Raw genomic sequence first — 27368 nt, forward strand, 5'->3', positions numbered from 1 at the left:
ACGTTTCTCAAGAGCTCAGTGCCACGAGGCAGCGGGGTGTTCCCTCCTGTGCTGGCTCAAGGGGTACTTTGGCCTTTAGGTCCAAAGATCATCGCAGGTTGATAGCATGGGGGGGGGGGGTTAACTACGAAGAAAACCCAGACCCACTGCCAACAAGTCAATTCCGGTCCACAGTGACCTTGTGGAGCCGCGTAAAACCCGCCTCCAGTGCTCCAAGGGCGTGATTCTTAGTAGCCCAACGACCAACGCACTGCGCCACAGGGCTCCTCGAACCTCCACAGACCCGAGAAACCCGGACTGGAGGAGCTTTAAAGTCCTATTTCTCAGCACCCACGGAAGCTGCACCCCGAAGTGACCGCCCCGGGCGCGTCGCTGCCCCAGGAGGCACCGCCCTCCGCGTCACCAGCCCGCCTCGTTCAGCCGACCCGGTTCCCGCCCCGCGGCTCTCCTTACCCGGCACGCACCGCTTTCTTTCCGTGCAAAGTGCGGGTGAGGCAGGCGGAATCCCGACAGCCTGCAGAGTCCCGGGCGCGGTGGTGTTACCTTGGCAACCGGAGGCTCTCTTAGCAACCAGAGGCGCTTGGAGATGGCGTCTCCACTCCGCGCCGGGACCTCGCACCGCCTTTTCCCAGATGCCACTTGCCATTGGCCAGCATGGTAGAAGGACGTGGTCGCTATCCAATGGGCGGTGCCGGGGTCCCGAGGGCGGGACTCCTCGCCCTGAACTGCTCAGCGCTGGCGGAAGCCGGGCATCGGCTGCCACCAGGTTCTGGACAGGTAGTTGGGGCGGGGTCCGGGGTCGCGGGGCGGCGGCGGCGGCGACAAGGTACAAGCGGGATGGACACAGGGCGTGTCGGAGTCCCGGGCGGGCCGCCCTCCGGCACCGCCGGCCCACGTGGGTGCGCGCGAGGGTAGGCGGCCTGGGCCGGGGTGACCCCTGGGCTCGCGCAGCTCGCAGACACCTGTCTCCCCCGCACCTGCCTTGCTCCGGCCCTCGCCTGGCCCGGGCAAGAAGTCCCCTCGGTGCCACGGGCGGTGGCCTCGGCCTCCAGCCCTGCGCCCGGAGCTGGAAGCAGCGCGGTTCCAGGCCGACGCTGAAGCCCGGCTTCCCTCGCTCTGGCCCCCCGACTTTACGTCCTCCTTCCCCACCTCCCTGCTCTCCTGCCTCCCTCCACCTCCTCTCCCCACTTCCTCTAGTCCCGCATCCATCCACTCCATCCATTTATCCTCTTCAAGCCCCTCCCTGCTTAACTCCCACGAGTCAGCACGAAGGAGACACGTGTCTGCCCCAGTGACAGAGAGAGACACGTGTCTGTCCCGTGACAGAGAGTGGGGGGAGAGGACCAGGAGGAAGGGGTTCCGTGTGGCGATAAGAAGGAGGGGGTGGTAACAGCTGATGTCCCGGGAGGGGGCTGCGGGCTGGCAGCATGCTGTGTGCTGCTGGAGCTATCAAGCTGCCAAACCCCAAGCCACTGAGTACGTTGGAGCTCGGAGGACAGAGGAGCGCTGAGCTCTGCAGAAGGGAGGCAGGCCCTGTCCGGGGTAGGGCCGGGAAAGGATCCCTGCGTTCTCTAGGGGCAAGTGCTGCTGTGTCCCTTCCTGTGCCCCTCAGTCACTATCCCACAGGGCTGGGCCCTGACCTGTGAGCCAGACCTCCCTGCTGACTGTTGCGGGAGGGGCAAGAAGGGGGGTCGAGTTTTCTGAGATGCTCTGGTATGTCTCTCGTGATAGGAGGTGGGGCTCCATGCTGTTTAAAAATCTTAAATAGCCTCAGACCTTTGGAAGCTCCAGGTGATGCAGAGGCTAAAGCACTCACCTGCCAACCCGAAGGCCAGCCGTTTGGACCCACCAGCTGCCCCGTAGAGGGCAGGCAAGGCAGCCGACGTCTGTAAAGATGCTGCAGTGCAGGGATCGAGTCAGGACTGACTTCCCGTCTGGGTTTGGGCTGGGGTGACTCCTGGGGTGAGAGGCCCAGCCATAGCTGCCGTCCAGGAGGCCTTCTGGGCACTGTGCCGTGTCCCTGGGCCTGAGGGCGATGAGCCGCTCACGCCCTCTGTGTCAGCGGCATGCCTTCTCTGCTGCAGGCAGGATGGCCCAGAAGCAGAAGAGAAACATTCCTGAGGCTCCGGAGAAAAAGAGCAAGAAACGGAAGAAGGCTTCTTCCAAAGAGTCCCTGATCGACCTTCCGGGAACCCCCGACGCAACACTGGGAGCCGCTGCTGCCACCACTGCGCCAGATAGGAAGGAGCTGCCCCCAGAGGTAAGGTTAAGCCGCCGGATGCTCTGCTCTGGGGCCAGGCTGCCCTTCACCCTCCTCCTGGGCCTGCCTTGCCCACGAGCTGGGAGCAGTTGTGGCTGGGGGTGCTGGGGCCTGTTCCCCTGAGGCTTTCTGAGCAGGACAGTGTCAGGGGAAGTCCAGGTGTATCGGAGAGGCTCAGGCATATGGGAGACACGTGGGCATATCTGGGTTGGCATATGTATGTGATAGGGGGCGAAAATCAAGCTCCCCAAGTGAGCCTCAGAAGCAGCTATGGGGGTGCAGAGCAGCAGGTGGCCAGGAGGGGGCATCAGTGTGCTGGCTCTGGGCCTGGCCGCTCAGCCTGGGTCTTAGCTCTAGGCCTTGCAGGGGTGTGGGAGGGGTGTGGGGTTCCCAGGAGGGCACATCGCCCCTGCCCCGTCCTCTTGCCCAGCGCTGTTCTCATCCTTTCTGTTGAAGACTTGGCGTGTTCGCCTGCTTCCACCCCCCAACCCCCCGCCAGGTACCTGTCCAGCTTTTGAGGGGCTGCGTCCCTGTTGCCCACAGTGAAAACATGCCCACCACCACCAAGTCCTTCCGGAAGTCTCAAGGGGACCCTGTGGTCAGAGCCTATGAATTCATGTCCTTCCTCCCTTGGGGCGGGTGGCCATGGAGAGGGGCAGCGGGTGCTGGCTTTCAAACAGCCAGCCCAACGCTTAACCTGCTGTGCCGCCCCAGCCCCAGGCATCCTTTGATCAGTGTGGACAGTTCTTAGAGGAACCTGCTGTGGTGGCTGCCAGCCACTGCCCGCAAAGCTCCACCGCGTCCCTTGGGAGAGGTCGAGCCAGTTTAAAGATGGGCTAGCGAGCACATTCTTGAAAAGAGGTGCTGCCATGCTTTGGAGTGGAAGGTAGCCTGCTCTTAGGTGCTGTGCAGGGCTCCTTGTCTCAGCCTGGGGGTTTCCCGCCGGGGTGGGGGGCTGGTGGGAAGCACTGATCTGCCTCCTTCCACTGGTGCCTCAGCTCTCGGGGAAGAGGAGCGGGGGAGCGGCTTCCCTGAAATGGCCGTCTGGGGAAGCTGCCCCGTCAGCTCTCAGGCCAGACTGCTTCATGCAGCTGGAATGTCGGTGAGGGGCTGCTGGTCCGGATGACAGCTCCCTGGGGAGCTAGGATTGTTGTTCTGACCAGAATGCCCCATTGTCTTTGTGCTCTGAGCTCTGGGAGCGCCCAGTCCTTGCTTTTTTAGCCCTCTGGGTTTCAAACCTAGAGAAGTGCTGGGGTGGGCTAGGTATCACAGACTCCAGCCCTTTATGAGGCTGCGAGACCCCAGAAGCACGCGGTTTTTCGGTTTCTCGGAAGCCACGGCAAGCTAATGGGAGAGTGGAGGCTGGCCAACGTGGGTACTAGGCTGGTTTCCGGATGTGGGTGGTCACTTATACCCAGGAGTCTCTGTGTGCCAGCCGTTCTGTGTTTGCCTTTCCCTGGGTGGACTACTGGCGTAGGACTTGGGGGTGGGGGTGTGATTAGTATGTGATTAGTATGTGTCTGTGTTTCTAAGAAATGGATAAACTTTCTTCTCTTGTAGTTTTTTCCTGTTTCAGACACCATTGCCTAATTGAAGGTCTCACAAAGATTTATGCCTTTGTTTTATGTCAAACACATTCTACTTCCTGTCCTTAAATCTAGGTCTGTTTTGAGTTGACTTTATGTATGGTGTGAGGTAAGGGGTCTGTGTTAGACTGCGCTGACCAGAGAAGCAAACCCAGTGACATCTGTATATAAGAACATTGAGAAGTTACTCAGCACAGTCTAATCAAGTTCATTGGTCTGATAATAGCCCCCAAGTCCCTCTTCAGACTCACGGAGCCGCATACAGGGAGATCACAGGCCGGTCCAGCACCCTGACCTCCAAGGTCAATGTAAACACTGCAGGCTCTGGAAGCTGCAGGGGTCGGGCGCCCCACGTGGGGCCACCCTGGAGGTAGAAAGAGTCCTGGTGAGGAGGAAGGCAAAGGGGCAAAGAGAGATCATCTCTGTTCACCTTGCTCTTATGCAAAAGGCTCGTGACATCACTGAGGTGTCATCAGGCTGGGGCTTGATTGGCAGGTTTACCTCTGCCCCTCGAGGGGACTGTTCGCTAACATCACCATGCCTGGCTCCTTCATGCTCTGGCGTCCCGCTGCCGGAAAGCTTCTCCCCCACCGCGTTGTGCTGCTTGCTGGGTTAGACGGAGCTTCGCTCCCTCTTCCTGAATGCCACGTTCGTGGTGGTAACATGTGCCAAGAAGGTGAGCGTTCCACCTATCTGAAGTGTGACGTTCTGAGACCCCGTTCCCTCACCACATTGTGCCACTCCACCACTCTCTTTCCAGAGCGCCTCAGGGCCCCCCAACAGTAACTCCCACCCCACCCTCCTCTTTGCAGCCCCTGGTCACCACCCAGAACTGGGCTCCCTGCGTTTGTCTGTCCTGGACACTGGATGTCAACGTGCCCTTTCATGGCTCTCCCTGCTGCACAGTCCATCCAAGTACCAGGCTCCGCATCCATCTGTGCGTGAGCAGAGCTCCTTGGTGCGCAGGGACCGCGGGTGTACCTCTTCTGTGATGGGTGCCGGGCGCTGGGCTGTGTGCTCCTCTTAGTGACTGTGGATGAAATATTACGTGTCTGTGTAAGCATCTTGGGCCGAGCCCAGGAGTGGACCTTCTTAGGGGCCTGTTTAACCTCCTCTTCAAGAACTTTTGCACTCTTTCCCACAGTAGCCGGAGCCTTTTCACAGCTGGATAATATTCTTTGTCAATACTGGCTAAGACTTTAGTTTTTAAACGTGTTTTAATTTATCTTGGTCAGCCGTTTTCCTAGTTGTTGGGTCTGGGATCGGGCTTTGAACTCCGTGAGAGCGCTGTGATGTCTTGCCGTTCTCCTGCGAGTCTTCAGGGAGGCTCCAGCTCTGGGGACAGGGCAGGTCCACGGCATCAGCTGGTGCCGTGGGACTTGTTCTGTGATGCAGCGTTTCTTGCTGGTGTCGTTCTTTTAAGAACGTTTTCTTGTGAGTGAGTTTACAGAGCAGATCAGTCTGTCACCCTGATAGCAGCAACCTGTGCTGCCAAGGCCCTCCTCTCATCCTCTGGCATTGTCCCCCCGCCCCCACCTTCTTGCTGAGCCTGGTCCTTGAGCACAGGCTGCCCTTCTAATCCATGTGACTGGTGGTCCTGAGGAGTGGCTGCTCCCTGGCATTTCTGCTCACCCCCCCCCCACTGCCTTTGTGCCCGTTCCAATTTGCAGGGACCCTGTGGACAGAGGGGGCTGCTCCCTGGGGCTGCAGAAGCTATGACTCTTTACAGGAGCAGACAGCCTCATCTTTGACCCTCAGAGCCACTGGTGGGCTTGACCTGCTGATCTTGTAGTCAGCAGCCTGAGATGTAACCCAGAATGCCCCAGACCAGGTCATTGGATAGGCCTGTTTGCTGTTGGCTGAGATTGGGGTCCAGCTTGAAGGCTGGTCTTTTTGTAATTTTGAGTTTTGCTCCACGTTTTCTGAAAGACTGTCCAGGTGCCAAAACCCCCTGTCTGGAGGCTCTCAGGCATCCGTCCCCTTATGTTGGAGGTGGCCCCTGGCAGCCCAGTAGGGTGCTCGAGAGACAGTGGACAGAGTAGAACTGCCCCCTAGGGCTTCTGAATTTGACCCCTCACAGGTCCACGAGGAGGGAAGGTGGTGCCTAAGAGACCCCAAGTAGTCATAGTCCTTCTCTCATAGGTATCCCCCTGAACCTGGGGATGGTGTGGGTCCCCCCAGTGGGACAGGTGCTAGGCCCGCAGGTTGGACCGCAGCTGCGGGGGCCCCATGGCCCGCCAGACTGATGGCCCTCGCCTTTTGTTCTCTTTGGTCATGACTGCTCTCTGGAGCCGGTTTAGGACCACGGAACAGTTAAGCAGGAAATCAATCGACCACTGCATCACACCCTCCCTGCTGTTAGGGCATCTGCGGCCCTGGGCCAAGCGGCTACATTGTTACAGTTTATCTTCATGAATGTCCCTAACCTTCTTTGCAAAGATTTCCCTCCACCTGGGCTGTCATTTCACTCTCCTGACAATCTCCAGATGGCCTCCCATTTTTCCCTCAGCAGACTGCACTTCCAGTGCGTCCAAAAGCCAGGCCCCAGGCCACCCAGCGCAGGCTGCCTCCAGCAGTGTCCGCCAGCCATGAGAGTTTAGGCTCTGAGTCCATTGTGAGCGTGTTTGTGGAAGCGCCGACCCAGACTTTTTCTCTGTGTATGGCCTCAGAGCCTTAGGTGGGGAGAAGGGTAAACTACGGGGAGTGGGGGTGGGGTGAATGCAACACTGATGGTCTGAAATGCAAACCCCACCTAACTGCAGTGACCAGTAGTTCTTTTTAAAAAGCCTGTGGGAAATGGAATGATGAGGTCGTGGGAGGTGTCCACACACATGTTGAAGCCCCCAGTTTTACATCTGAGAGTAAGTCAGAAAGCATTGCCACAAAACCGGGGAGAACACACTGAACAAAATGCCACATGCTGCACCCGTCCCTCAGTGTGCCCACCGCCCGCTTCCCCGCTCACCCTCATCAGGCTGCCTGCGTCCAGGCGACAGACTGGGCATCTTCAGGGCACTCAGACGGTGCTGCTTGTCCATGTCTGTGGGGTCTGGGCAAGACCAGGACTAGGGTGAGTGGGGCCTGGTCTCCCAAGGATACCTCCAGGAGAGACCCTGGCCACCCCAGCAAGTGGGCAGGTATGCCTTCCTAATGACCCACTTGCTCGGGGAAACCTCCCTGACCTCTTCCTCACCAGTACACGTTTCCACTTGCTTACCACGTCCTCATAGCAAGGCCCCTGCGAGTGTGAGTGGCCTGTGCCCTGTGAGACAGCGGCTAGGACAGCCCTCGGCCCTGGCGTCCCAGCACACAGTCACTGGCATTTCCTTGGCTGGCCCGGTCGGCCCCTTGGAAACCACTGTTTGGATTGGACCTTTATCTTAGGGCACTCAGCGCACACAGAGACTGGCCCATGACTCCTACTTGTCTGCAGCCTCCGCTGATGGCAGACACGCATGGGCACACGTGTTCACTTGTCTCAGCATCACAGCCCAGTCAGTCTGGCCATCGGTCGGTGGATGAGTCGGTCTCGGCACACTGTGGGCCTGTCCACATGCTGCTGCGCCCAGGGAAGCCCCAGCACCGTGTGGGGGCAGGTCAGCCACCCGCATCCTTCCTCCGCAATGTGGCCTCACCTTCTTGTGTCCACTCCACAGTGCCCTCAACTCAGGGCCCTCTCGGGTGGGGCTGGATTGATCTACACAGCAGCCCCGCCGCTGACTTCTTGCCCAGGAGGGAGTGTGGGGACCCTCTCTGTTTGGTTTCTGTCCCTTGTCATCATGTACATACCGTGTGTGTTGTGTAAGGTGCTTGTTTGGATATTTGCTCTTGGGGTGCAGATGTAAATTTTGTTTTTCGTTTCAAATCCCGTGGTCCATTACCGTTGGCGTTTGCGCCCCGCCTGTCGTCCTGCACCGATGCTATCACTGCTCATAGTGAGATCCGGGATGTCCGCCCAACACTTTGGGGCTCTCTGCCTGCTTGGAAGAGACAGCCTCTCCCCCCTCCCGGGCGGGGCGCACCAGAACCTGTCGGGGGCAAAGAGGGCGGCTGGTCTCCTTAGTGGGCTCTTGCTACAGCGTTTATTTGTACTTAACGGGAGGTGGGCAGGACTTTGTAAAGTGTTTAGGGAGGCCCTACATGCCCACCATCCCGTTTTTCCAGAGGTAAATAGCTTGTCTAATCAAAACCAGCGAGTTGCACCTATACGACCCACAGAATATATTTCGAGTTCACTAGTTTACTCATACTTGTGTGTGTGTCGGGGGGGTATAATATGTGCACATACATGTGTGTGCATTGGGGTGCGTGGTGTGAGTTCATGTGTGTGTAGTTGTGGGGTATGTATTGTGTGTATGCATGTTGGCATGTATAGTGTGTGTGCACGTATGTGTGTAGGAGGGGGGTGAGTGCATGTAAGGCGTTTACATGTATGCACACATGTGTGAATGGTGAATAGTGTGCAGGTGTGCACATGTATCGTGTGTGTCATGGATGCATGACGGGTAGGTGTGAATGTGTATATGTGTATGGTATATGTGAATGGTGTGTAGTGTGCATATGTGTATGTGTATGGAATATGTATGTATGTATTGTGTGTACACGGTAAGTGGGTATGAGTGTGTGAAAGTTCATGGTGTGTGTGTCTGTGGTATGTGATGTGCATATATGTTCATGGATGCTGTGTTCACATGGTAGGCAGGTGTGAGTGTGTACATGTGTATAGTGTGCGTGTGCTCATGTATGGTATGCTGTGTGCACATGGTGGGTGGGCGTGAGTGTGTCTGTGTGTACACCCCTATGGTGGTATCAAACGTGGAGCCTTGTGGAGCCACCACTACAATCAGATGCCGCACTGAAGGCCCTCAGTGCCCCTCTGTGCAGGGCCCTGGGGTGAGTTGTCTGTGAACGAGTGAACGCCTGGAGTGGGCTTGCTGTTCTGCTCGCGTACTCAATGCTGTCCCTGTAATAAGAGTCTTCCAGATGCCATCCCAAGTGACCATCCTCATCCTGTACCTGCTGGCCGCCATGGGCAGGCACCCTGAGAAAGGGGCGTGTAGACCCCTAGCCTTCCTACTTGAGCAGCTAGGCCTCCAGGCCCCGGAGGATCTCCTGGCTGGGCTGGGCGCTGCATGCTGGCTAGGGTGTCCTGTCTATGTGCTGGACTCAGCAGCTGTCCCCGCCCCCATCACGAGCATACTCAGCTCAGAGCGCAGCTCTGGGAGAGCCTGCTGCCCAGACCCAGATGGAGCTGGGCACCTGGTTTCCCTGGGGCTGTGCAGATCTGATACTGGGATCAGGGCCCAGTGAAACAGGATCCACTCCCCCCCCAACCCCACCCACTATGTACCCCCTAGCTGGGTCAATGCCTGCGGCTCTGGTCAGTCAGGAAGGCATCTGGGCCTGCCTCCGGGGGGGCAGACAGAAAATCACTCAGCAAATGCGATTTTAAAACCGGCGTGATGATCTGTCCTGGGTAACGCATGATCAATGCAAAAAACATTAGACATGACAGAAAATTGCAGGAGCAAAACCAGCCTCCCCGGCCCTGCCCCCTGGGTGGGCGGGGCCTCTCAGAGCTGTTCCCCTCCCTCTGCCGGGAGCCCACTCCCAGGCCAGACAGATCCCGGGGCAGCCCTGTGGGGCAGTGTGGAGGCCCCGAGGCCATCAGTCTTCACAAATGGACCTCGGCCACAGCTTTTTCCTGAGAGCACCTGGTGGCTTTGCACTTCTGACTGGACTGGGGGCTCCAGCAGCCCCCCTGCTGGGGCTCCTTGGGCATTTCCCCAGGTGGGGGCCTGTGCTGTGTGGGGGGTCTCCCAGCATGAGGAGAGAAAGCAGTGGTGCCCGACGCCTGGGTGGCTGTCTCACCCATGTGGACCAGTCAGTGCTGCCCCTTGGGAATCACATGTTGAGATAGAAACCAGTCTGGCCGCCCCTCCCAGGCTGCCTGTGTCTTTTGTTTTAGTTCTACCTGAACACCCTCGGTGGCAACCCCCAAAGTCAGCTGTTGGCACCCACCAGCCACTCCTCGGGGGCCATTGTACTATGTCCTGTAGGTCACTCAGAGAGGCCCCTGGATCCCAGTGGGTTGGGATGTACTTTACTGCTACTAAGCGGTCTCCTTCCAGCCCCCACGCTCGCCTTATGTTTATTTATACGCCACCCTTTTCCCAAAGCAAGCTTCAGTCAAGGTCCCTGGAAGCAGGCAATCCTAGATGCAGTGGGCACTGTGGGGCAGGGATACTCTGGGTATCCGGGCAAGACTTGGTCCTGGAGTCCAAGGGTCCCCAACAAGATCCTCGGCCTCCTCGTCAAGCACTCCAGGCATGTCGAAACCTTTGGATCCACTGAGGCAAGCTTCATGCTCTCTGTGCTCCTAAGTCCCACCGAGTGTCCAGAGTCCGGGCCCTGAGGGGCCGTTCCACTGAACACCTGCCTTCAGGCTGGGGGTGGGCAGAGGGGGTCTGGCCTGAGGGGCCCAGCACTGGGAAGATAGGCAGGCACTGTCCCAGGGCTGAGCTGATTTCACAGTGCGAGTGGAGGGAAGGGGAAGGGGTAATTTTATTTGGTGGCCAGAGAGTCCTGCACGCCTCAGTCCACCCCAATGGTTCCTGGGCTGCACAGGAAAGCCCACTTGTGACATCACTGCATGGTGCTGTCAAGGTCCACAGTGGGGCCCTGCCCCAAAGCTCACAGCAGCCGGAGGCCCGAGGGATGTCCAGCCCAGGTGTGGACTGTGTGCCACTGGTGCCCCCTTCTGCCTGCTACCTCCTCGTTGCCCGTGCTGTGGTCCTTTAGCAGTGTAGCCGCATGAGCCCTTTGGCCATGAAGCCATGATGTTCAGCTGGTTGATGTGTGTCTCCGCAGCCCGTTGAGGTCCCCCAGAGGACAGGCTGCCTTGGGGCCACTTATACCTCCCCCAGCAGAGCTACCTCCCCCAGACCCTCTTTCCCTGAGCCGGATCCTGGGTGGTGTACTCTGGCAGAACGTGGGGTTCTCGGCCTCGGCCTCCTGCCTTTGCTCTGAGGCTGCTCAGCCCGGGCGGGGTTCACTTTCCTCGGGCAGAGGAACGCAAAGGAGCCTGGCAGCCATCACGCAGATCCCGCCACATGCCCACAGGCGGTTTTTACATGGTCTGAACGATGTTGCCTCTCTGCAGTTTCAGATGGTCGTGATCCGTGTGGGCGCATGCACAGCCACAGCGGGCCCTGGGTGTTGAGGGGCAGGTGCTTCCCCCAGAAGTAAGGGCTGCAGAGCTCGCTGCCCGTGGATGCCCCATGGCTCAGTGCTGGTGAATCTTGCTCCTCCTGCCCAGGGAAGACCCACACCATCCTCTCGGGCCTGGAGATGTCGGGGAGTCTGAGGCCGCTTCCAGAGGGTCTCCCATCTCCCCTGACAGGGCCTTAATGGTCATTTGTCCATCTTCCTGTTCAGGGTTCTCCAATTCTCCCCCAGCTTTTTGCTACTCTTCCCAGTGTCCTCATCTTCTGGAAGGTGCTCACCGCAGGAGAGCTGGGTTGGGTTTGGAGAGCCCTTGCAGCTGCTGAGCACTGGCGTGAGTGCGCTCTCCCCTGCACGGGCACCTTCTCACTGGTGCCGCAAGCTGGATCTCTGCCCCTGAAGACCTGGTCCCTTGCCAATGCCCCTTCAAATGTCAGCAGGGCCACCCAGGCCAGCAGGTTTCAGCGAAGCTTCCAGACTTAGGAGAGGAAGAAAGGCCTGGAGATCACTCCTGAGGATCAGCCGACGGGAACCTCGTGGATTCCAGCAGGGCCTGTTGAGGCAGCACATGAGTCCCGTGTGAGAAGGGACCCCAGCAGGCCAGCGGCCAGCCAGTGGCACGTTGCTGTCTGAGACGACGCCCTGGCTACTCCCAACATCAGGACCGTGGTCACGCCCTTGCCAGATTGAAAGTGCTTTGCACATGAGAGGCCTTCATCGTTCACACTTGCGTGGTGCTCTTTACTGGGCCATGGCCATGCCCCGCCCAAGCCTCACCCTCAGGTGCTTGCCCCCAGCAACTCCAGGTTCTGCACAGAGGCCCCGCCCTTGCTCTGGGCCCCTCTGGTCAGTTTAGGCAGGTGTGGGGACATGATATGAGATGGACACTGGGGATATCCCATGTCTCCCAGGGAGTTCAGTGGGACTCCAGGGATGGTGAGGGATGGCCAGTCTCGCGCCCCCTCAGACAGGACCCCACCATTGGTGGAGGGCTCAGGTGCAGCCGGGCTTTCAGGTGCCCCCAGCCCTGAGCCCTCAGTGGCCATGCACTAATTTTGGAGCCCGCGGCCAGCCCACGGCCATTCTTCAGAGGGAGGCTGCCCAGAGCCCACCCAGCACAACCAGCAGTCTGCTCCTGTAGAGCCGGTAGCTGAGGACACGCATCGGCACCTGGGGTTGCTGCAGGCTTGAGTGGACTTTCCGTTGGCATGGATAGCTCCCTGTGCTCTGGGCGTTTGTGGATACATGGTGTAACTAGTTCCCTTAGGTGAGGGGAGCAGGGGTGTGTGTGCCCCCCTCTGTGGGAATCGGTGTGGGCTGTGGGCTCTGCCATCAGTCTGTGAGGCTTTCTCAGCCCCTCCCAGGGCGACCGCAACTCTGGGACAGAGAGGGGGCGAAGTGAGGTGCAGACCAGTGTGGGCCACACAGAGACCAAGGAGACCTTGGGGTAGTGCCAAGTGACCTTCTGGCTCATTGTTTTCAACTTGAAGAACAATTTTTAATTTAATCGGATTGGATTACAGCATTTTAAAGTGACAGACACGTGCTCATCAAGAAACGGAGTACCATACACATGCGAACCTTCTTTCTAGAGCAGTGGGCTGCTTGACCTGGGAATACTTCCTCCTGCTTCACCCATGGAAGGTGCCTGGAAGGCTCAAAAGCAAGAAGTGTGGAATAAGCGAGAAGGCCACACACAGTAGGTGGACACAGCCCAGGGGTTGGTGTCCCGACAGCCGCTGACCACGAGAGATGACCATAGACACCTCATTTGTGTGGCCGAGCTCTTGCCTAAAGCCAAGAGCCACCGTCCTCAGGAGGGACTGGCTCAGTGACATTGCCGGGAAGCTGGGGTTGGCAGAACATGAGCCTTTCACAGAATTGGAACTCCTGAGGCCACAGACTGCGCGTGCCAGGTCCAGACGGGCAACGCACAGACACACAGACGTGTCGGGAGCAGGAAGGTCACGGACTCCTGCAGAGGAGGATTCCCAAGCACCATGTTCCCCTGAAGATGGTCCAGCAGCGGCAGCTCTGTCTGCTGCAGCAGGGGCAAACATAGCAGACGCCGGGACAGAGTGGTAGCTCGTCTCAAAGCCTAGGTTCTGGGAGTGTTCAAGGGAAGACTCGCCCCTCCAAGCAAAGTCCTTATGCTGAAACAAGACAAGTGAAAATACAGCCATGGCAATGCACAGCTGAGCAGACACGGTGACCAGCGGGATAGACGTAGCTGAAGGAAGAATTAGATTCAGGGGGCACCACCACGTTAGGGTCACATGCGCTTGATCTAGGGGAGAGAACACCAAGTTCTCCAGACCAGTGGCCACCTCCAGGTTGACCTGTGCATCTGGCCCCGAGGGGGCTGTGGGGTGCTGGCCCTGACCCCTGGAGCATGGGGAGGATGGAGCCCTGCAGTTGGCGAGGCTGTCCCCAATGGCTGACACCCCCAGTGCGCCTGGAAAGCTCTGCTTCAGACTCATGCCTGAGAAACAGCTCCGAGTAGTAAAAAGGAAAACCTCCTGCCCGCCGCCTTCCGTGGCCCCTTCTCTCCTCCTCGGGGCTCCCTCCACCTTTCAGCCTGGACCTGAGCAGAGAGGGTGGCTGCGGATTCCATTCTTGGTTTTGATTTTCAAAGCAATGCTGGTTTGGTCTCTTTCTCAGAGTAACTCAGACCCATGGTGGGAGCTCGGGAGAGGGGCAGCTGTTGATACCCTTTAAGCACACCTGTCAGTTTCCCAGACAGCTCCCCCACGGTGATTTACGGAGTGATGCCGACACGCTGACCCTGGTTCTCCAAGTCCCCCTGAGTCCCTGGCTGTCTGGCCTTAGACGCATCGTCCCCTGGCTGCTCGCACCACCCCTGCCAAGGCTTGTCCAGTGTGGAGGCCAGACCCTGCCTGGTGGGCAGCCCCAGTGGCATGCTGTGGCGTCTGGTCACTGTGATCTGGCTATGGCCCGCAGTTTCCCAGGCAGAGCGGCCCCAGCTGGAAAAACAGAGCTGCTTTGAAGGCGTCTTTCCCAGGCACCGGCCGCCCCCCGCTGGGAGCGCACAAACAAGGTCCAGTTTGGACTGGCTGCTCAGCTGGTCCCTGTAGCGACAGACACACCAGTGGCCTACTTGTTTCCTCTCAGGAGGACACGCCTGCTAACTGGGGAGGACCTCTCTTTTGCCCAAATATACACATGACAGTAGCCGGGGAGGCGGGGGACCCTGTGTCGCTGAGTCCAGGGTCTGTCACGAGGCATACTGACTGTGAGCGGGGGGTCCTGGGGTCAGTGGGAACAGCCGTGAGGTCAGGTGGGCCTCGCGGGCAGCGGGCAGCACTGCCGTCCTACAGCGGCCCCTCGTGGGGCTTCGGAAGTCAGTGCAGAGAACGCGGTGACGCTGGCCAAGCAGAGGGCGCGGAACTGCTCTCTGAAGGGACCCGTGCCGTGGGGCGGGAGGCCTCGCTAGCCCATCACCTAGTCCATCTTGGAAGGTTTCTGTCCCCTGCACGGCCGACCCTCGCGTTTGCCCCTTGTGTCCGTGTGCTGCCACTGCCACTGCCTGGGAGCCCACCCACCTGGCGCTTGGTATCACTGCTTCTGGAAACCGGGGGCGTATGAGTGTGCATGTGAGCATAGACATGTACCTGTGTAAATGGACATGGTATGCTCAAGTGTGAGTGGAGATGTGGATATGGTGTGTGTGTGAGTGGGCATGTGTGTGCATGTATACATGTGTGATGTGGGCATATGCATGTGGATGTGTGTGTGCGTCACCTGAGTGGGCATGTGTGTATGTATGATCCTGGCATGTGTGTACACGTGTGTGGCATGTGTATGAATAGGCAGAGTTGTGCTGCTTGAGTGGAGGGTTGCCTGGCAGCTAGAACCCAGAGTGGGCAGGTGCCCTTGGGCATGCCTGGCTCTGGTCCTCAGCTAACCATTTGGCTCCCCAGTCCCAGACCCCCATCTGGAAGGTTCATGTCCCCCGCCCCAACATGGTGTCCTCAGTGAGGGAGGTAGGGGTTCAGCCACCCTCTGCAAGTGTGCAGATGTGGGGCTGCCCAGAAGCAGTGAAGTGACTCCTTCACGCCTTCTGCTGTGGGTCACTCTGGGCCAAAGTCAGACCAGGAGGCCTGGCCTGGACGGTTGACCAGGACTGCCGGGATCTGGTGATCTCTGAACTGTGTGCATCACCCTGTGACACACCTCTGGCCACGCCCAGACCCAGTGCCACCGAGCCGGTCCAACTCATCACAGCCTTCCACGGGCCCTGCTCTGAATGATAGGAGCAGAGAGTCCTGTCTCCCACCCATGGACGATGTGGGGAAGCTCCCTCACATCTGCCGACGCCTATGCCGGCTCCCAGGGAGCAGCGTGGGACCAGCTATTTCTTGTCCTCAGCCTCCCCTTCTGGTTTAACTCAGCCCCTCGCAGTCGCCCGGCTCACCAGCTCCCTGGGCCGTGGGAGCCCCGTGGGGTGCTCTTGCCCATGTTCTACTCTTGTCTCCAAGCCTTGGGCTCCTGGTGGCCTCTGACTGCCCCACAGCCTGGCTCATGCAGTGGCCTGCAGGGTGGGGAGAGCTGGGCTAACGGAAACAACAAGGTCATTAGGACGCCTTGATCTTATCTTGGTTCTCCTGCCCAGAGGAGTGCCAGGAGTCCCCAGTCTCCACGCCGGAGGAGCGTGGCCCACTGGAGCAGGCTGCCCCAGCTCTGCCCTGGCTGCTTCTTGCTCATGAGCCTGTGGACTTCAGGATCAAAGGAGACTGGGAACGCCTGGTGCCCCTCACGGCCCTGTGTGAACTGAGTTCCCTGTCTCCCACCAGCCCTGTGCATGAGCACCGTCTCTCATGAACCCAGAGCTGCTCCCCTTGGGGCAGGTGCTCAGTGACTCAATGGAAGCTAGGTCCCGGAGTGGGGGCTGCCTAGAGGTGGGAGAGGCTTGCCCTCCAGGGGCTGTCGTTGGGGCTCTGTTAGACCCCGGGCATCACACAGAGCTCTGTGTGTGTATGTGTGTGTGTGTGCGCATGCTCAAGCAAGTGGGGTCTAGCCTGACTGATGGGGGGCCCTCTCACCAGCATGTGTGGTTTAGGCACCTGCTGGGGGGTGAGGGAATTCAAGGAGACCCTGCCCAAAGAGCTGCCACTGTGTCCATGAGCCTAGTGGGGTAAGGGGGGCGGGCACGCCCTCCGGACAGAGCTACCTGGATGACCCTGTGGACACCTGCACCCTCCCTGTCACACGTCAGCCCCCATGGGAATCTGTCCGCATACTCAGGGTGGACTGGGCTGTTTGCTTAGAAAGCAGGTCTTGGCTAAGTTCAGGCATGAATGAGTTTGCCAGGAGGAAGCTCGCTGCTCCCTGGTGGGTGGGCAGCTCCTGTGGCTTCCACAGTCCCAGCCTTGTCCCATAGGCCTCAGAAATGGGGGTTCTTTCTCAGAACAGCTCACAGCCCTGCCTCCCACCCTCCCCCAGCTTGTGCAGGGTCCACAGCGTCTCTCCCTTCAGATTTAGTGACAGAAAGAAACCCAACTAGCCCGCACTCCCCAGTCTCCCACCAGAAACTTCTGGAAAGTAGGACGGGGTGGGGGTGGGGGTGGCACGTGGAACAGCTTGCTAGACGCAGAGCTTGACGGGGGCCAGCCAGCACCTGTAGGGGGGCAGAACGCCAGGCTCCCAGGGAGGGCCAGGAACTGGGGGAGGCCAGGCTCTGGTGCTGGGGCTGCCGCTCAGCGTGCCACGGGCTGAGGAGGGGCCGGCCTGTGACCTAGGCCCACTGTGGTGGGTAGCAACTGCCGGGGCGGGGAGCAGCCTCACTGTCTTGGGTTTTACTCCGGCAGGAGCTGTGTCCAGTTACACCAATGTCTCTGCTGGCCCCGTTGGGGGCCAGCTCTGACCCTGCAGCACCCACGCCCCACATTCCATGGTCCTTCCGCCACAGTCTACTCCCCACACCCGCTCAACTACAGTACACGCCCCATGCTACCTCTGCTGCCCCTAACCTTGCTCAGCCTCGGCAGGGAGGGAGGGAGGACGGACCGTGTCCCTAACACAGCCAGGCACAGCACTCGGGCGGGGCAGTGGGAGGGACAGAGCACAGAGGGTGCAAGCCCGCTGCTCCCTACACTTTAATCATCGCTAAGCTCCTCAGCATGCACACAAACCGGGGCGCCCCTGGGGTGGCGGGTCCTGGTCGGTCCCCCTTGGAGGCCCCTCCTCCTGGTGCCCTGGCCGGCCAGCACTGCATGCCCCACTGAGAGGCGCCCCTCATGCAGACTGCCTCGGTGGCCCCTCTCACCAGCCTCACACGGCGCTGCTGAGCTTGGCGTCGGACGGCTCAGTGCTATCGGGCAGCACCGCCTTGAGCGCGGCGTGGCAGAAGCGGTGCAGGGCCAGCGTGCGGGTCTTCTGCTCGACGTACAGCCGCAGCTTGTCCCGGAAGGTCTCCCCGAGAAAGCTGTAGATGAGGGGGTTCAGGCAGCTGTTGGAGAAGGCTGCCAGGTTGACGATGTGGCCAGTAAGCGGGTAGGCATGGCGGAAGGCCTGCTTGCAGTAGGACACCCCGGGCCGCGGGCGCTGCAGCAGGTGCACGCTGATAAAGACGTTCTCTGGCAGCCAGCAGATGAAGAAGACCAGCACCACAGCCAGGATCATGCGCAGCGCCTTCTGCCGCCGGGGCCGCAGTCCACGGTGCCGGTGCGCGCCCAGCAGCACACGCGCAATGAGCGAGTAGCACAGGCCGATGACGGCCAGCGGCAGGATGAAGCCCAGGATGACCTCCAGCCACTGGACCTCGCGCACGTCGGCGAAGCAGAAGCAGGCGTCCCTGGAGTGCTGCAGGTGCACCGCCGTGAAGGGCACCAGCGTGGCCGAGGCCGAGGCCAACCAGATGAGGCCACAGCTGAGGCGCGCATGCTGCTTGGTGCGGAAGAGGCTGGCGCGCATGGCCCGCGCCAGGGCCACGTAGCGATCGAAGCTCATCCAGGTGAGGAAGAAGATGCTGCTGTACATGTTGATCTGCAGGAAGAGCGACATGAAGGTGCAGAGCACACTGATGTCATAGTAGTGCTCGTCCAGGTTGAAGACCTCGATGAGTGAGTCGGCCACCAGGATGAGGTCGGCGGCTGCCAGGTTGATGAAGTACAGGTCGGGGATGGTCATTTTCTCGCGGTAGCTGAGGTTGACCACCAGGATCAGGATGTTGCCCACAAAGCCAATGGGGAAGAGGAAGACGGTGTACAGGCAGGACAGGAAGAGGCCCACCACGTACTGCTGGTGCTCTTGGAGGCCGTGCGTGTGGTTGCCCGCTGGGCCCAGCCCTGCCAGCGTGCCATTGGGGGTGGTGGACGGTAACGTGCCCGCATAGTCCTCCATGGCCACACCTCTGCCGGGCACGCTCAGGCCTGGTCAGAAGGCTCACTGCGCTCACCCATCTTGGCAAGGAGAGGGGGTGCAGCAGGCATTCCGGACAGCAGGACAGAAGCACGCCCCAGTGAACAGCAGGCAGTGCTACAGTGGCTGCTAGTCTTGGGCAGCCGTGGGCTGTGAGCAGGGGACTCCTGCTGATGGTCGGCTGGAGCCTCCTCAGGGCTCTCGACTGGCCCCTTCTTGATGCCCTCCAGGGCTGCCTCGCCGTCTGATGCCTGCAGAGCAAGCACAAGCCGTGAGCACCACGCGCACTGCTGCATGAGTGTCCCCTCGGGGAGCGGGAGGCTCCCAGAGACGGGTTCCTAAATGGAAGGAGGAGCACGTGTGCAGCGCAGACTCTGCTCTCCCGGGGCCTCGGAGGGCCTGCCCACCACTTGGACGGACGTTTCTGGAAGCCACCTAGCAGAGGAGCGGGTGTGAGACCCAGAGGAAAAGTACTGGCTGTCTGGAGAGGAAACACAGCGACCAGACAGCTGTGGGAACGAGAGACAAGGCGGGCAGGAAAAACCCGGTTTCTGGAAGTGGGGTGCGGAGAGCTCCTGCATCAGGGAAGCCTGCTGCTGGGAGCCCTGGGCCCGCTCTGCTACCCAGAGCACTGACAGACGGAGTAGGGCAGGGGTAGGACCAAGCTCCTGACCACGCCGAATGGCTCACCCAGGGACCCAGTAGCCACACCTGAGTCCTGGCCCTGAGTGGTGCAGAGAAAGTCGGGTGGAGGAACCTTCTAGATGTTTGCGTGTTGGGGGGGGGTTGGCGCAGGAAGTGGGCTGTGTCCCCAGCGGGCTGTGGGTTTTGCTGTGCCCCCAGAATGTTCTTTCCCCAGGGGACACTGGCGGTGTCTGTGGACACTCGGGGTGCCTGCTGACCGAACCCCCCCCCACAGCACTGCACACCCCAAGACCCAGCAGGCTGGCGGGAGGACGAGAACAGTGCTCCCATCTCGCCCTCAGGGACCCCAGTACTGCAGGACTTGCCGGAGAGAAAGGAACAAACACCAGTTGGCATCGCTGACCGGCACCCATTGGTGACCCCCTGGCACAGGCTCCCAGCGCTGAGCCCTGTGTTCAGACTCACGTGGGGCTGTGCACAGGCTGTCTGCCCCTGACAGTTAAGCGCCTTAGGAAGGACTCCTCTTCACCACCCTTGAGTGGAGTCTGACTCAGCGACCTCATGGGCAGATAGAAAGGCCCTGTGGGTCTCCCAGGGTGTCAACTCCCAGAGCAGAAAGCCGCCTCTCTCCCATGGAGCCCGGCGGGTTCCGGCTGCTGGCCAGTGGCTACGCAGCCACCGCCCCGAGGCTCCTTGTGGGAAAGGGCTGGACTGCGCGGCTGGCTGGGAACAGGCCCTCAGGCCATGTCTGCCCTTGCACCGCATGAGTCAGGGGCACAAGTGGGCTCTGGGACACCAGCACCACTCTGCCTAACAAAAGGACGGGGCTCTGATGAAGTTCACTTCTGATCCAAGATTCAGTTCCACACGGGCCGGGCACGAGTCCATTCCCAGGGCTGTCCAGGCTGGGGAGGCCGCCTGGCCCCTGTGGTCTGATCTGCTGTGAAGGGCTGTCCAAGCCAGGCAGGCCTCTCTGTTGGGCTTCGTGGTTGTGGCAGACCTCCTGGTCTCTGCCTGGGGACTGCCCGGCACTGTCTCGGCTGCACTGGTCCTCATGAGCAGTTGCTCAAGACTCTCAGAGCAGGTGCCTCCTCTTGCGGGGGAAGGGGGGAGGTCGTGCCTCCATTCCCTCTGCCTGAGCCATCTCCCCAGGACCCACACTCAGCCCCATGTCCCTTCTTACCTGCTCAAGCCTCATGGCCACAGGGTGCTGGTCCCTGGCAGCCCGGGCTCATGGCCCTTGTACCTGTGCCCAAGCCAGGCGACAGGTGTGTGTGGCTCCCCAGCAGGGGGCTGGCCTGGCAGGTCGCCTGGGTGTGATGGGCTGCCCTTCCTGAGTCCAGCAGGTCTGCAGCCTCCCTCCCCTTCCAGGGTTTTATGGGCTCCAGGCCCCTCCCCAGGCTCCTCGGCAGCCTGCCTGCCCTGCTGGTGCCTCCTCCCACCACTATTAACCATTTCCCTGCTGGCTCTTTTCTCCCGGCTGAAGCAGCAAAGTCAGGCTGCCAAGCACAATTTGGGGGCATCCCCAGCCTGGCGGCTTCTCTGCAGCCACTGGTGCAGCGCTGGTCTCCTCAGGAAGGGACTGCACTGGACACAGCTCGACAGTGTGGCCGCCTGCAGCTGAAGCTCACATGGAGGCTTTGGCTAGGGGCCTGGGGACAGGAGTCTGGATGTGAGCACTCTTGACCGGGGATTGTCATAGAGAAGGACTCAGCCGCGGTGGGCAGAGTCCACAAGGGACCTCTGTGCCCACAGCTTCTCGCTGAGTCACCTGCCCACATGCCCCACCTGCTGGTGGTCAGTGTGACGCTGCCTTCCAGCTAGCCTGCAGGGCAGAGGCAGAGCTCCTGGGCTTTCACAGACTCTGTGTCTGGGTGCCCGCACATTTCACAGGCCCCTCCCTCCTCAGCGGGGGCACAGTGAGGCCTGCCCCTGGAGGCCTTGTCTGCCCACACCTGCTGCAGGAACATGTCACAGTGCTGTGGGACTCCTATTTGGGGCACAGCACACTCACACAGATTTCCAGGGGACCCCAACCCAGATCCCTCTCGCTTTATGGATTCTCTGAGAGGACCTTGAGGGGGGTCTTCCTTTCTATGGCCCTGAGAAGTCACTTGAAGGAGACAAGATGGGAGGGGTACATGCTACCCCCTAAGGGCACTGGATGGCCGGACAACCTGAGAGCAGGCTCAGCATCAGACAGCTGGACCGACCGGAGGGATGCCGGCACCGCCCTAGCACTGAGCATCAGGTTATGGGTGCCTACATCCCCACCGCAGGACTAGTGAGCCGGGAGGGCCCCCCACTCCAGGGATCCCAACATCTGATGGCAGGGGCTCGTCTGCATTCAACCCACACCAGGGTCACCCCTGGCGCTTCATCAGCTGCCCGGGAGCCGTACCCTCCCACAAATCCTCAGCAGCATCTCACTGTCAGGGTGGCTGGGAAGCGGCTGGCTGTCATGTGTACGTGAGGGGGCTTGTGCCTGGGTCCTGGGACTCAGCCCCGTGGGTGTGCTCTGTGCTCAGTCCCCCTGCAAAGCTGCTTGCCTCCTCCCTTCCTGGTGCACCATGGCGGCTCAGGGGAGTGGGAGGAAGGGCCATAGTCCAGCCCCCCATCCAAGCCTGGCAAGCCAGCCCTGGCAGCCTGCCCCTGTGAAGACAGCCTGAGAACCCTGAGGGCAAGGCGCTGCACGTGGGCACAGCCCGACAGCAGCGGGCGGGGGGTGTGCCAGCCTTTGCTCAGTGATGTCAGACCCCACAGAGCCTCGCTCCCAGCAGCCGTGGGGAGGGCCGTTGCCCTGTCCCTGCCCACATGTGATGCTGCGGCTCCTTGTGTGCGTGTGTGCACGCATGCGTGAAGCAACCCTCCAGGGATGAGGTGCCCTCTTTAGTACAGTGTCCCTGTTTGGGGACGGGCGGGGGGCCGGGAGAGGCAGCAGCTCCTCTATGTTGATCTGCTCCAAGGTTTGTGCTCAGAGCTACGTGTTCCTGGTGCTCCCTGGAACCAGGATTACTTATGTCCTTTAGAACAGAAGTTCCATGGGGCAGAAAGGAATGGCCATTGGGGCCCTGCAGCCTGAGTGTGAATCGGAAGTATTCGCGTAAACCTGTGTCGTCCGTCTTCCCTCTGCGTCTGTTCCTGTGCACATGTGTTCCTGAGTTCCCCAGCCCAGGGAGGAGCCGGAGTGGCCCCGTCGTGTTCAGTGAGCACCCCAGACCAGGGTGTCTGGGCTCTGTAGAGGGGTTCTTGGTGGCATGCGGCGTTAAGCAGTCTGCTCTGTCTGAGCAGTCAGGTTCTTGGACACCTGTGGGCTCCTGGGAGCTAGGACTGAATGACTGGTGTCGGCTGCTGCTGGTGGTGGCGCCAGTGACGCGATTCTGGCCCCAGGGACCAGGGTGGGGAGCACAGCTGCGCTGCTGCTGAGGCTTTCAGGGCTGGGCATGCGGTTGCTGTAGATGCCTGACTCGTGGTGGGACCACAGGACTCTCCTGTCCCGGCTTGGTTCGCATGGCTGATCTTTGTACCCAACGGCCAGCCTTTCTTCCTAGTCGGCCTTAATCTAGAAGGTCTGATAATCCGATCAGATTCACAGCAACACACAGGCTCCACAGACACACCAGCTGCCCATGACAAATCATGGCTGGGAATCCAGCCCCATCTCCAGTGTGCAGGAAGGGAATCTCCGAGGGGGCCACCAATGTACCACAGCCGGCAGTACCCAAATGGAGACTAGGGAACAGCCAATTGGATCTGTAGTTTGTTACGTGGCTGTCTGTGTATGAAGCCAGCTGTGGTGTGTGATGGTCTGTGTGCGTGATGGTCTGTGTGTGATGGTCTGTGCGTGTGATGGTCTGTGTGAGGGTCTGTGTGCGTGCAGTTCTGTGGTGTGTGCACATCTGTGTGTGCATAGGGTTTGTGGTGTATTGCATTCTGTTGTACACCGGTGTCTGATATATAGTGTGAGAGAGTACGGGGATTTTACACTCATGCCATTTGTGATATTCGGAGTTTGCTCTGAGGCAGGTTGGTGGGTGGTGTGGCTGTGGCACCTGTGGCCAATGGCAGGGTCGGCATGCTCATTGAGCTCACCCCTTTGGGGGCTTATTTGTCACCCTCCTGTAGACCTACTGCTGCAGGGCACACTGTGGTGCGTCAGCCAGGGGCTTAAGTTGATTTTGACGTGATGCCCAACATATAGGGAAGTAGCCAGATATGTGGGAGGGGTCCAACTTCCCCCAATACCGACAGCGCATGGGACCAATGGACAGGGCTCACTGGGGAGGGACATAGGCCCGGCTCCTGGACTCCCACTCCTGCTCAGTTCTCCTCTGTCCTCATACCCGCAGTGCTCTGTCCATCTCTGTCTGTCCTGCTCTCGGCCCTTGTGAGCATTGGCCAGACTCTTTGGGTCTCCCCCTGGTCTTCCCAAGGTGGGGCTGCTTGGACTGTCCCAGAACAAGCACCCCCAGCTGTAGGCCATGTGGAGCCTCTTGCCTCCGTGCCAGGCCGTGTCTCCTGCACCGCCCAGCAAGAGCGAGGATCGCCGTCCTCAACTCAGCTCTTCAGTTACAGGACAGCCCCTCCTGGTGGGAGGTGGGGTCTGGTTTGTCCCTTTCTCTCTGGGCTGCTGAACGCAGGGCGGGCACCGTGGGGCCTGCGTTGTGGCCGTGGCAGCCCTGGGGCCTGCATGCCCTTGGACTCTGGCTTGTGGTACAGCAATGAATGGGAATCGACCCATGGCAGTTGGTGCATGGGGGCTGTCAGACTGATCATAAAGTCGCCCCCTCCCCATGTGGGACTTGTGTCTGCCCAGGGCTGTCTTCGGAGACTTTGTGCTTTCGGTGGTTGAGCCTCCTTACGTGTGGCGGCTCAGGCACAGTCACCACCGTGGTTGGGGCGTGAGTGAGGTGGACAGCAAGGGGCTCACAACACCTGCTGACCAGCTGGACATGAACTGGTCATCTCACCCAGCAGCGGCCTCAGTCCTGGTTCCTTGCTCTGGGGGAGGTGGCTCAGCACCTGTAGGCAAGGCACGCACAGAGCCCTAGACCTGTGGAAGGCCGGGCTGGTCCCTCCCGTGAAGGCCGTCACTGCCACCACCCACACATACGGCATTCTCAGCAGCCCACGCTGGGCCCCAGATGGCTGCCAGGCGCCTCCAGGAGGGCAGGGGCTGAGGTTTTCCTGACTGGAGCCCACAGGGCCCCTCCCAGCAGGGGGCCACCGCTCTAACCTCAAATAGGGCCTGAGGCCACACCCTGCACCAAGGGGGGCTGTTCAGCCCGGCCAGCAGAAAATGCCCACCCAAGTAACAGTCAGGCAGCCAGCCAGTGAGGCAGCCGCCGGGCTCTGCCCCAGGTCGGGGCTGCACCTGCAGTGGGGCCACAGTGAGCAGGGCTCGGCTGGACTCAGCCCGTCCCACAGTCCCTCCTCGTCATGCAGGACCCGGAGAGAAGCCCCCTCAGCGGTGTTGGCCTCAAAGGGACAGACAGAGGCCTCCAGGTGAGGTCCCTGCAGGCAACACACAAGTAAGGATGTGGAGAGCCCTGAGCCTCCAGCAGAGGGAGGCCCCACATTCCTGAGGGGGACCAAGGCACAGCTCCTTGGAGAGGGGTAGCTGCTTCCCAGCCTGTTGCCCCTGTGGGGCCCCAGCTCAGAGCCTACCACAGGGCTCTTCCCTATCCATCTCCCCTGGTGCACAGACCCTGGCTCCCTGGGGGCTCCTGTGGGATCCTGGCCTTGGGGCGTTTATAGGCAGACCCAGCCCACTGAGGGGGTATCATTTACATAGCCCGCCCACCAGGGGTCTCTTCTGTGCAGACCTCGCTCTCCAGCGGGTCCATGGAGAGGCTCCTGCCCATCTGGGCTCCAGTGTGTGAAGTCACCAGGGTCCCTGCCTGGAACCCCCTGCCCGTTGGAGTCCTGTGGTTGTGACCCCACCCAGCACTTCTTGTCCACCAAGTGGCAAGGGCAGAAGGTGCTGGATCCCTGGCCTCGCCCAGGTGACCTGTGGCAGTGCCTGAGTCCGTGGCCTGCAGGATCCGTGTGGACAGCGTGGGATCAGACTCAGGGCTGAGGGCCAGGACAAGGCAGGCAAGGTCTCAGGGTGTGACATGGTTGGGGGGGCCTCCTGGCTCCAGATGACCCACAGCCAGCCTGCTTCTTCCAGTCCCCATGACTTGGGGGGGGTGTCCGTTTGAAAGGCCTTTTGTCCAAGTGAGCAGGACACCCTGGCCTCTCCCTCGCCTCCCCGCTCCTTGATTGTCAGGACACCTCATTGCCCGGCTGACTCGCCGGGTCCCTTAGAAGCTGGCCTGGGGAGGGGCGCGGCTCAGCCAGCTACCTTGACCTGGCCATCTGGGCCCCCTTGCCAGCTGTCCCTGGACCTGGCCTGGCACCCTTGATGTTGCCAGCCCCTGGAGGTATGCATGTTCACTGACGGGACCTGCAGGTGGAGCCCCTGAGCAGGCTCTCGCTGGGCCTGTGTGGAGGGAAGTGGGACAGGCTGGTTCTGGGCTCCACAGGGAGGACCCATCAGCTCTGGCTAGGGACCAGAGGAAGGTGGGGTGCATAGGGCTCTCACCTGGGTCCCTGAGGCATGCATGCACCCCAGGAAGTCACTCACCATGTCTGCACCCCTGTGCCAACAACCTCCCTTTCCTGCCAGCCCTACAGTGCCATCCATCCATTGGTCAGTCCCTCTGCTGCCTGTGGGGTGGGATGGGGTAGAGCCCCCTCACTGGACCCCTCCGAGGGACCTGGCAAGACCCTAATGCTCGCTGGCCCCACCCACTGGCCAGGGGGGCGCTTGTTGTAGCTGTGATGCTGACAGGTCTCCTCTCAGCTTCCAGGGAGGATGACGAGGAAGCAAGGCGTGGCGAGCTGTCCCCAAACATTAGTCCCGGGAAGATGTGCAGGGCCAGGCAGACAAGTCTGTCCCCTCCTGGGGCCCTTGGAGCCCAGACCATGCCCTGTGCTGCTCCCTGCCTTGACACTGGTGGCCATGTCCCAGCAGGCATCTCTGTCCTCTCCGCCGCTGCCAGCAGTGTGTGTAAGAGAGCACAGCCCTCCTGCCAGGGCCAGGCACCCCGTGACCCTCACCCCATCCTCCAGGCCAGGTGGTGCTCAGGCAGAGCCAGTCGCTCATCCTGGCTACATGGTCAGACTCAGGACTCAGCTGGATGCTCTCACTGGGCCCCCCCCATCAGCTGGCCCAATGGGGGGTCCAGCCGGGTGCTGAGCCAGCCTACCCATGACTCACTAGTGCTTTCTGGGAGGGCCCTGCCCCTGCCCTGATTCTGACGCAAATGCCAGTACTTCCAGGAACAATGCTCCCCAGAAGGGTGTGTGTGTGTGTGTGTGTGTGTGTGTGTGTACCCACATAAGTTCACACCTAGCATGCACACATGTGTGTGCAAGGGTGCAGACATGTGTACTGCTTCAAGAGAAGCGCTATGAAACCTGTTTCTATGGGGTGGCCCTGCCCACTTGTGCAAGCCGGCGGTGAAGGGGGCCGGGGACCTCTGAGCATCTTCTCTTGGAGCTCTGCAGACCCCCTGTTGGCCTGCATGTCTCCAGGACAACACCTCCCCCCCCCCACTGTGCTGCTAAGGGGGTCACAATTAGAGCAAAGTTGGACCAGGAGGTTCGGGCCCATCCGGAACCACCCAGACACACTTGGAAATGGGCACAGTGCTTGAAGAGGCCTGTCATTTGGGGGTCCAGCCAGCCAGTATGTAAGTCACTCAGGTCACCTCATTGTACAGGGCAGCCCTGCCCCTTCCCTACCAGGACCCCCCCTCAGTGTGCCAGAGGTCGCTGTGGGCCCACCAGCTGGCAAAGCTGTAGTCCTAGTGTGTGCCTGGAGTTCATGATGGGGGTGGGGAGCCCTGTGGGGGAGGGGCTGCAGCCATCTGGGTTGGTCTGGGTGTCCAGGATGGGGTGGGAAGGTCGTGTGCATTCCCTGCTAGCCACCATGAGCTCCTGCGGACAGGTGGGCAGGCAGGCAGTTTGGAAGACCCCTGAATCCAGGGCCCCGCAACAGGAAGTGTGGGCGGGACTGGGACCTTTGTATCAGGAGCAGCAGGAAGCCCAGCCCCCATCCTGTTTCCTGAGGGCAGCGCAGATTGACCTCTGCTCCGTCACTCTGCTCCGCCACTAGGGGCCTGGGTCCCCCTTGGTGACTGGAGAATTCAAGGCCATCACGGGCAGCTCTGTGGCCTGAAGGCACTCGGGGTTAGTGCTGCACATCTCAGGACAGGGGCCGCTGC

At 60.3% G+C, this 27368-nt stretch overlaps 2 protein-coding genes across 3 annotated transcripts in view; one reads left to right on the forward strand and one right to left on the reverse strand.

The window, feature by feature from the left end:
• Positions 1-617: 617 nt before the first annotated feature.
• CHLSN (cholesin) overlaps positions 618-27368 on the forward strand; it is a 46368-nt gene continuing 19617 nt past the window's right edge. The window contains exons 1-2 of one of the 2 annotated variants that reach the window (XM_075527628.1): positions 618-777; positions 2085-2260. In XM_075527628.1, the coding sequence (XP_075383743.1) occupies positions 633-777; positions 2085-2260 (321 nt within the window). In that variant the 5' untranslated portion in view covers positions 618-632. The remainder of the gene's footprint in view (positions 778-2084; positions 2261-27368) is intronic. The other variant, XM_075527629.1, reaches the window with a different exon arrangement.
• On the reverse strand, positions 17362-18432 carry GPER1 (G protein-coupled estrogen receptor 1). The gene has a single exon (XM_075527671.1). The coding sequence runs from the start codon at positions 18430-18432 to the stop codon at positions 17362-17364; it is 1071 nt and encodes a 356-aa protein (XP_075383786.1).

This window comes from Tenrec ecaudatus, chromosome 12 (genome assembly GCF_050624435.1).
Source record: "Tenrec ecaudatus isolate mTenEca1 chromosome 12, mTenEca1.hap1, whole genome shotgun sequence".
Taxonomy (NCBI): Eukaryota; Metazoa; Chordata; class Mammalia; order Afrosoricida; family Tenrecidae; genus Tenrec; species Tenrec ecaudatus.

Excerpts from the sequence above, each read along its gene's own strand:
- GPER1 (XM_075527671.1), bottom strand. The coding sequence starts at position 18,432 with ATGGAGGACTATGCGGGCACGTTACCGTCCACCACCCCCAATGGCACG.